The sequence below is a fragment of the Cynara cardunculus genome (assembly GCF_001531365.2).
Source record: "Cynara cardunculus var. scolymus isolate 2C chromosome LG 2, CcrdV1, whole genome shotgun sequence".
Classification (NCBI taxonomy): Eukaryota; Viridiplantae; Streptophyta; class Magnoliopsida; order Asterales; family Asteraceae; genus Cynara; species Cynara cardunculus.
This window is the reverse complement of record NC_037529.1, coordinates 7214266-7224923: the sequence shown is the minus strand read 5'-3', so window position 1 is coordinate 7224923 and position 10658 is coordinate 7214266. Positions and strand designations below refer to the sequence as shown.

General features: G+C 31.8%; 1 protein-coding gene across 3 annotated transcripts; it reads right to left on the bottom strand.

Moving 5' to 3' along the window:
- Positions 1-3971: 3971 nt before the first annotated feature.
- Positions 3972-8337, bottom strand: LOC112508032 (telomere repeat-binding protein 5). 3 transcript variants are annotated; one of them, XM_025112815.1, is made up of 8 exons: positions 7997-8337; positions 6583-6725; positions 5875-6484; positions 5571-5789; positions 5410-5489; positions 5078-5319; positions 4428-4685; positions 3972-4345 (listed from the first exon to the last, which is right to left on the bottom strand). In XM_025112815.1, the coding sequence occupies exons 2-8, from the start codon at positions 6661-6663 to the stop codon at positions 4129-4131; spliced, it is 1707 nt and encodes a 568-aa protein (XP_024968583.1). In that variant the 5' UTR covers positions 6664-6725; positions 7997-8337; the 3' UTR covers positions 3972-4128. The 3 variants fall into 3 exon arrangements, with proteins under 3 accessions (XP_024968583.1, XP_024968584.1, XP_024968582.1); XM_025112816.1 differs by having other exon boundaries at positions 5571-5783; XM_025112814.1 differs by having other exon boundaries at positions 5410-5789.
- Between the last annotated feature and the right edge of the window lie 2321 nt (positions 8338-10658).

Sequence of the window (10658 nt, the reverse complement as noted above, 5' to 3'; positions counted from 1 at the left end):
TTAACTTTTAATTTATGTTTATTAACAATTATATTTATTAATATTAGTAACATTTAAATTTTATTAATGTTTATTTATAATTAATAACAATAAATAGTAATCATTATAATGAACGTTATAATTGAAAAAAGTGACAATAAGTTACCAAAACGTCACTTCAGTTAGCATTCCAATAAGCTAGTTTATTTGCATCTAAACATATACCTTAAAAATAAATTTGCTTATTTTTGTCAAACAATGTCTAAACCATTATAACATTAGGAACAATAAAATTCTATGTGAATTCGTATTACATTTTCCAAAAATTCGTAGTTTTTTAATTGCATCAAATGTTGATGTATTTGTAAGCCAAAAAATTGAAAATTTTATCTTAAAGGAAAATTAATATAACTACTTACTAAAAAAAATCTAAAACTTACAGAATATTTTATCGTATCAGTAAACTTCACATATTTAGCAATTAGTTTTATGGAATTAAAATTTAAAGCATTAGAAGATGTATATATATAATCATAAATTGTAAAGTTGAGTTTTAAAAAATTACACATTAGCAGACAATAGGAGTTCTAATACATAATAATTTATTTAAAATATATATAATAGGAGTTTTCAATACAAACAATGTAACTATATACAATCATAATGGGTTTCAATTTTTAAAACACCTGATGTTAAAAATCACTTCATTCAATACAATAATTTAAAAGGATGTCGAAATTGAAATTTAACTTGTTTACATATATATATATATATATATATATATATATATATATATATATATATATATATAGACTTGGGATCATATGAGACCAAAGCTTTTTCGTGAGACACTTAAGACCAATTCTCAACCCTTGGATTAGATCTACAATCTCAATATTCATAATCACAAAATTGCCACGAGATTTCTCAATAATTACAAAATTGCCACCGTGCAATTTTAGACCATTAGATCGTTAGCTTATAAAGTTGATCAATGAATATAAATTGGTCTCATGGGTCTCACGAAAAACCTTTGGTCTCATGTGGACCCAAACCTATATATATAGGGGCAGGTTCAAATGAAAACCATGCAATTTTAAGAAACCGTGTGAACCAATTTCGACTAATAGAAAAATTCTATTTTTTTAATTAAATTTAATCAATAAGGGTATTTCGGTCATTTTTCATATTTTTTTGATAAATAAGGAAGTTATTAATAAATATTAAATAAGGAAATTTAATAATGAAAATTATATAAATGGTAATATTTAAAAATTTTATTATATTATAATATTAAAAACTTGATTTTAATTTTTTGTTATTCAATGAATCTGGAAACGTGATATGAAGATTCTAGCTTCTTATGGAATGAAATCTTGATTTGAGGTTAGAGAAAAAAATCATCCATGTTCATGAAACTGTTTCAATGTGAAAAGGTTTCATTGTAAAATGGTTTATTTGCTTCTTTTAGGCATATTTTACATGTTAATGAAATAAGTTCATGATAGTGAAAATGTTGATGCTCTAACTGATTCATGATTCATGATCTAGTTTCATGGTGATCCATGTTGCTTTGTGATTGAAGTTGATCCGTTTAGTTAGTAGGATGAAAATGAAACGAGTGCATAATGTATTTTGTTCTTTATGAAATAAATGTATGATGAAACGGGTGCATATTATATTTTGTTCTTTATGAAATTAATGTTCATGAAACTGTTTTAATGTGAAAAAGTTTCATTATAAAATGGTTTATTTTTGTTTACCAATTTTGCCCTTAGTATTGAAATAAAATAAATTTTTAATATTTTTTATTTTTTAATTTCCTAAAATAAAGTAAACTAATCTTAGCCATTGATCAAGAAAATGGATGAATGAGATTGGTTTACATAGTTTACACAAATGGGGTAAGTTTTTATTTGAACGTTTATCTCTCTCTCTCTCTCTCTCTCTCTCTCTCTCTCTCTATATATATATATATATATATAGGGTTGAGTTCACCCCAAAATTTTTTATGAGACCCGTAAGACAAATTTATATTCATTGATCAACTTTATAAGTCAATAATTTAATGGTCTAAAGTTACACGGTACCAATTTTGTGATTATTGAGAAGTCTCATGGTAATTTTGTGATTATGAATGTTCAGATTGTATATATAATCTAAGGGTTAAGAATTGGTCTTACGGGTCTCACAAAAAACCATTGGTCTCACATGATCCCATATATATATATATATATATATATATATATATATATAATCAACACACATCATTTAAAAATGAAAACCTTTTCAGGTTGAAATTAGTTCAATTTATCATATTTTATTAATTATTTAAAAAAAATGATTTGATGCCTTACATTTGTCCAACGCCTACTTTTTAACGGGTTTAGCGGGCTATCTTGTCAAACACTTTAGGACTTCTTAATAATTTTTCGTGTGCAAAATAATTAAATAATCAGATTGATTAATAGACTATAGTAAAAAATAAAATATAATTATTTAATAATTGTTTATAATAAAATTAAGGTGTTGAATGGTTAAGTAAGACCAAAAATACATAATTGATGTTTCTTATATTATCTAATATCTCATAATACCCACTTAAAGCTCAGTGAGTTCTCTATAATTTCTCTAGAATAAAAAATCAAAAGTTAAAATATCTGAAAAAAATCATTCAGCTCCAACAGATTTTCTATTTTAAATATTTCAACATGAATTATGTTTATTATAATATCCTCTAATTTTATCATCCGGATAAAATTTAAAAAAAAAAACTCATATAAAAAAAATGATAATTCAATCTAATTGGTGGGATTGATTAAAATAATAAATTATATTTATTAAGTTCAAGCCTCTAAATTTATAGTTGTTTTCTTTATTTTAGAGAATCTGTTGGATAAAAAAATCTCATTTTTCTCTATTTCAAACAATCTGTTGTTGCAGATTTTCTAAGGTTGCGTTTGGTACATGGGACAGAATAAGACAGGATGGGACAAAACTCACTGTCCCATGTTTGGCGCAATATGAGACAGAACACGAACTTACTGTCTCACGTTTGGCGCGACATAGGACATGGACAAGAACTAGGACAAGGTGGGACAAAAAAGGTTTTTTCTTGTTCCACCTATAAGACAAGAATGAGACAGAAACTAAAATATTATTAATCTACCCTAGTTTGATATATAACCTCAATATGGTATTTGTTTTAATGGTATCACCGCTAGTTTCGGCCGCTGCCACCACTACTGGCGGTCACATCCACCTCCTCTTCCACTACAACATCTTCCACCGCCTCCACAACCACCGTCCACCAAGTCCATTGCCACATCTACCATAGTCGACCACCACCATCCATTGCCACCACCGTTTGCCACCTTCAACTCCTCCTCTACTGCAACAACCTCCTCCACGACCACCATTCATTGCCACCTCACCTCCACCATAACCACCACCACCACTATCTTCACTACATCAACCACAACTACCTTCTCCACCGTTGTCAACCGTCACCACCACCACAATCTACCATCTTCATGTCCTCTATAACAACCGTCATCCACCAAACAACACTGCCTATACCACCATAACCACCGCCGATTGCCACTAATACCGTCGGCCACCACCACCTCCACCGTAACCAAAACCACCACCACTACCACTACTACCATCAATTATATCAAAATTTTCATTCAAATATAGTACAAATATGAAAATTATGTACAAATATTTATAAATTAAATTATTTAATTATTTACTTTATTTGTGTTAATTATAACTATAAAATCATCAAATAACTTTTGGGAGTAACTTGTCTAGTTCTGTCACGCAGTCCTAGTCCTACTCCTACTCCTACCAAACACCAGACATACTCCTGATATGTCAAGTCCTGTCCAATTATGTCTGCGTACCAAACGCTACCTAATAAACACTTGAATGCCATTACAATGAAGATTCGCAGGAACAAGCATTACCAAGTCGATCAAGAACAGAAATAAAGAATGTGCTGCTGCTATCTTAAATGAATCATTATTGACCAATTTTTACAAGAAAAAAACACTTTGTTTTTGTCACTTTTATACACCCACAAAACCAAAAACTCAGAATTACAACCCACCTAACTACAACTTCTACTGCGAAATCCATCCACACTTAGACAAGTCGGCAAGTTTGTGTTTTGAACTGGTTGTTGGACCAGTAAGCATGGGCTTCCAACACCCGGTCAAGGAGCTCCTGAGGCACTGGCTCACCTCTCCTTTGCTGCGGTGATATTCTCGCCGTGTGCACCAGGGTTTTCCACTTATCCTTCAAATCCACGTACGTTCGATGCTTTGCATCATCAAAAGCTCGTAATTTAACATCACGCCATCTGAAACATCACAACAGTTGGAATAATTTACTTCAAACAAGAATGTGTTTAACAAGTATCCCATGGATCCCATCCGGCATACCTTCCTGTTCCAAGCTTCTCAACGGCTTCAACCAGCGCTTCCACTTCGGAAACAGAGAAAGGACGACGAATCCTGCGTTGTGCAACCTCCGCTTGTTTTGATTTACTTACAGGGTTGTCGATGATGGCTGGAACTGTTACTAATGCCCTTGAATCACAACCACTTCTATTGTCATCATCACTTTCAGTTATCTTCCCAGAATTTGTCATCTCCTGCTGGATTACTACTTGATTAGCTACACTTTGAGGTGGTGAATACCTGTTACCAAAACATAACCTCAATTTTTACTCTTGTACCCACATTGAATGCCAAATAAACTATATAACTCATCGCATAAAGACGGCATGGCTATAATGGAGAGTTGCCACGGGAGAGCTATGTGACAAGAAGGTCCAGCTAAAACTGGAAGACAAATTTTACAGGGTATATATGCGTTAGACCAACTTTGTTGTATATTTGTATCTCTTTCTCACACTTTTCACAAGCCGACAACAACCGCTCTACTCTTTGAGGTAGAGGTCAGGGCGTCAGGCCTATGTACGTCTTACCCTCCACAGACCCCACCTCTGAGCAGGAGATACTGGGATTGTTTGGTTTGATTTAGTTTTATGTGATTTACATATTACCAAAAGCAACTCAATGTGATTTACCTTGTTAATGGCTTAGGTGTGGCCGGTGGTGGTACCACAGACCGATCTTCAGGGCATTGAGATGGCGGAACTTGCAATTGGTTAGGCTCCAAGGTGAAACCAAGAGCATCTAGTTTGTTATCATGGCATATACCAGTCTGCAGCAGCGTTTTGTTATCATCTCTAATTCTCTTCCCCTGAAGCATCACACCTACATGTAGCTCACCACTAAATATAGCAGTCACAGCCTCCATAACAGTCCTCTATAATAAAAAAATTCAATATAAAGCAACCGTTAGCTATAAATAGAGATCCGGGGTTCAATACATACAATTAGATCGACAAATATACACCTTTAGAGAACTAACAGTTGCTGTTTCTGGTATTTCAATGAAAAGCTCGGGTACCCTGAAAGACTTGATCTTGAGCTTCACTGAATTAAAAACAAAAACATCTATCAGTTTCGATATAGAAGAGTAGATATTAATAACACCATCAAAAGGCTTTCCGTTACCATGTGAATCCTGAGCTTGAAAGGCAGGATCTTCGGCGGCACCCAAACTGGAATCATCTTCAATAGAGCCTTTTCTAGGTGAACCAGATCTGTTATCGGAATTGGAAGGATTCTCTAACTGGTACAGTCTTCGCTTTTTGAACGGATAATCCCTTAAAGATCTTTGATGCTTATAGCAAGTTTTCTTGCTATGATACGACACAGGCTTCAAGTCTGCATCTGAAAACGACATTAAAACATTTGAATTCAAGAAACCGTAGAAGTTACACACTATTATATCACATTTTGAATCATTATCACTCACCAGTGTTGAAATGCACGCCATTGTTAAGTTTTGGAGCGACTTTCCACTGTTTGGATGCCAATAACCTCCTAATTCTTCGGTCACCAATACGTGATGGTGGCCTAAAGGTCTTGTTATTTAAGGCCTGGGGCTGAGTGCACCAGGAAGAGTTTTCGTCATCATCTCTAACAACTAAATTTACATTACTATCTAAATTATTGACAACCGGAGGTTTCCCATTGTTGGGTGCCTCATATGTCATCTGTTTATCGTTTATATCCTCTATTTTACAACCAACATTTTCACCATTTAAAGATCTTGAAGCAGATGGAACCTTATCTGAACAATCAGAAACCGTAATACCAGAAGCAGGTCCAGAACAAGTATCAGTAACCAAAGCTTTTGGGATAATCTCCGACACAAAGAAGCTTTTATTGCAGCTTTCCTGATCACAATCATTTGCTTTTGAAGAGTCTTCTTCCGTCTTAACTGTAGTCTCCTTGACGGTTTCTTCTCGACTTAACTTATTATCAGCAGAATTATTACCCTCCAGTAATAACTTGCCAGCAATGGTGGCCAGCAAGTCGAAAGCGTACATTTGATTATGATCCTCATTCTTCTTCACCCTTTTCTGAAACAAGTAGCGTAAAGAAGAAACCGTTAAAAGATTTGTACTTTTGGAAACAAGTGATGTCAAAACGGAAATTCTAGAAAACTCTAGACATTTACCCTGGCTGATCTTGGAGCCCGAGGGGTTGGAGGCACCTGATAACCATTGAATCCATATTCTAACCTTTTCTGCAACACCATATCTTGGTATCAAGAAACTTATCAATCACTTCACACCATCTTCTTTTGATCTTCTTAAAAGTCTACAAAGATTCAACACAAGAAGAAAAACCGATGAGAACAATCTACAGACTAAAAAAACTAGAAGAATCGCATAACGACAAAGCATTATGGAATAAAAAGTCAAATCTATGATGATTCGCAAATGATAAATAAACAATGAACACAGAAGCCGACAAACGAAAATTTGACAAACAAGATACTAGAATTACTACATTGCATGCTATAAACCAATTGAACAAAGATCAATAACCCTGGTTTTCATGTTCTTTATTTAAGATCCTTGTGATCTTAATTGTGCAGCCTAACATAAATCCACAAAGATTTGAAGACAGAAGGAACCCAAAAATTATGTCAATGAAGGAATTCAAAATCCCAAATATACTATTGAAGCATTGTTAAATATTATCTTAGCATCTAGATTTCTGAAAAAAGTTGTAAATTCAGATCAACGTAGTAAAGCATTGGTTAAAATAAAGCATGAATCTGACACAATTCATGAAAAGTAGGGCACACCACCATCCACCAATCTCCATAGAAACATCAAGCACATCCAAGATTTAAGAAGCAAGTACGAATCTGACACACAATTCTGAAAAGGTAGCGCACAACATCAATCTCCATAGAAACAACAAGCAATCACAAGATTTGATGGAACTTCATATACATAAAAAGCTTAAAAACAAAAAAAAAAACGGATATGGAAAAAGAATCTAAAGTTGAAATTGAAAAGGGATTTGAATTTGGAAGATGGGGGAAGGAGGATTGAGAAAATGAGAAGAGGATAAAGAATTCAAACAACCCTCCCCCACAAACAAAAAACCCAGAAAAAAAAAAGATGCCCAAAGATCTGTATGAAAACACAAATATAATAATTTGTCGATGTTATATGTTATCTACTATATATAGAGATATTCTCTACAATCTAAAACCCAAAAGCAGATCAATCTAGAAACAGACTCCATGATCGTCAAACCTACCCACCAAAATAGAAAATGAAAAAAACAAGAAAGTTAGAAGGATCTTACAAAATTACGGAAAATTGCTACCAGATAAACATAGTTTAGGCATAATACGATCAGATCGAACCCATCAAAATCAAAATTCAGAACAAAAACAAAACCGAAAAAACATTAAAACATACGATAATGCTTGTTTGGTTGTCATAAATTTGGAGGGAAATTCAACAAATTCTCAACAAAAATAACATTTGATCAAGAAAAGGAACAAATCAGAACTTTGAAACTTTACAACAAAGCAACAAACCAATTCAATTTCGAAAATCTTCTCTCACCTCTAATAAACCCGCGATTTTCCCAAGAATTCACCAAACAATTTCTTCAAGATCCCGATTTCCTGATGGAAATTTCCTCCGTGCTAAGAAATGTTAGATTGGATAATCGAAAGCCCAAAAGCCCGAATCACAAAGTCGTGATCGATCAAGCAAAACCCATGATTTGTTTCCCCTTCCTTGATAACCCCATTAAGGACCAATGTTGTTTGATTTGTTTGAGACGCAACCTCTTCTTGATTTTCTCTCTCTTGGTTCACTTTCTCTATCTAGAAATTCTTGAAAGATGATGAATATGAGTTGAGAGATGAGGATGAAAAACAAAAACCCTCTGAAAACCACCCAACCATTGGCTTAAACCCCCAACTGTTTATACTCATTGACCCTTGTTACCGGATGGATCGGTAAAAGACTCGAGTATTACCGGCTACAGCAGGTTACACACACCTCGGCATCCTGTAAGACCGGTTCTACGCTACGAGGTGGCCCACACACTCTCCTAGATGTCTCCACGTGGAAAGCTGTCTGTAATCCAGTGGTGCTAACACCATTAGCCAGATCGAAAAAAACGTTGGGTCACCAAGAGAGCAGGGGTAGAGCCGTAATTTCATTTTTTGTTTCTAAATTTATTTTTTCGGACATCCATTTGAATTTATTTTCCTAAATTTAGATAAATCATTGACAAAAGTCTCCTTATTTCTCTCCTTTATGCTTATAAAACAATTTTACTAACAATAAATAAAAATAATTTATTTTGTGTATTGTTTTTCAAAATTTTAATATAAATTGAAGATAAACGAATAATATTTTTTTTATAAACAAATATTATAAGGTATTTTATCGTATTTAGGAGTTTTAAATCACATAATAATAACAAATATTACAAATTTTTGTTTTGAAATATTCTTCGAAGCTTTCTTCCAAATAGAGGATAAGGAGAATGATGATAAAATCTTCAAATTTAGAGAACTCTTAAAAAATGATTGTTTATGAAGAAAAAAAATTATTAGTATCACCAATTATAATTTTTGAAATTAAATGTTAAAGAAAAAAAAAATATTTTATTAAATATATTGAATTTACTAATAATATAATTAATGATTTAATCTTTTTTTTGGGAGAATTTTGATTTTATTTCTTTATTTTGAAGAATTTGTTGAAGATGTTTTTTTATAGTATCTCCAATAAATTCTTCATAATTTTGAAAAAAATTGTTGAGACCAATAGATGTTTTTAAAGTATTTCAAATTTCAAAATATATATATATATATATATATTATATAATTAAAATATTCAGTATCTTTAACAACTCAAACAAACGTTATATAAAATAATGATACATTTAATTGTATTACTGGTAATAATATAAAAACCATTTTTTTATTAACCTGAATATCCAACTCGTTATGCGAGCCGACTAATTCCAGGACGACTACTTGCTTTGCAGATAGCCCGGAGTCACTGCATTTGAACCTCGGTGGCCATAAAGAGATTTTTATTCCTCCTTGAATTTGAACATGTGACTTTCTGATAATTTTGATCTTTAGAACCAAACTCAAACCAATCAAGCACCACTCTTGTGGTTAAAAAAGATGCACCTAAACTTTAATGTCCTCATCATATAATTTAGTAGAGCACTCCAAATTTTGAAAAAAGTTTTGGATAAGTTGTTGAAGAAAAAACTTCAGAAATCTATTTTTTTTTTCCATTTAAAAAAATTATTTAAAGTTTTTCTTTGGCTTCTTTTTCAATGTTCCAATAATTCCTCCGGATTTTGAGAAATTTTTGTTCAAGTTTTTTTAACTACAACAATTTATTCAATACTTTGTTCAAAATATTGGAATATTTTATTTCAAAGAAAAAAATAGTTATCTCAAGGAATTTGAGTGAAAATTTCTTTAAATTTAGATAAACAGTCAAAATTACTTTCAACCTACCAATAAAATTAAATGAAGAGAGAGAATAAATTTTTTATACCCATAATATTTTAATAATATAATAAATAATGGAATCTCTAAAATTAAAAATTTGTTAAAGTTATATATATATATATATATATATATATATTAATTTGACTTTTACATTTTTTTAAATAATTTATGAAAAACTGTTGAATATACTGAAAATATATAAATACATGGTCTTTATGATAATCATATCAATAAAGGAGGTCAAAAATGTTATTGGCAAGAAAAAATGCCATGTAGGATAAAGTGTAGGATCCTACGTGGCAGGAAAACGACCCACTATTGGATCCTTTATGCTTTAGTATTATCCTTTATTTTTTCTTCATAAAAGGACTCTGTATGACGGCGATAAGGATTTAACGGAGGAGAAAGAGTTACACGTGCTGAGAACATAGGCTAAGATAAAGCCAACGCCCGTTAACTGATATAAAAGGCATAAATTCATTGTTGACTGAAAAGTAAAAAATATTCAAAAAAAGTAAAAAATCAAAAAATCAACTAAAAATAATAATTAATTAATATTTATTTAGGAATGGAAAGAGATTGACATGGATTTATTCATTTAAAATAACTAAAATAGTACTCGTACAATATAATGAGATAGATTTCGATTTTAATGTTTTATTTTATTTTTTGTCTTTGTCGATGTTATAATACGATTTTATGTGTTTTTAAAAAGGCAATAATGATTTTATTTT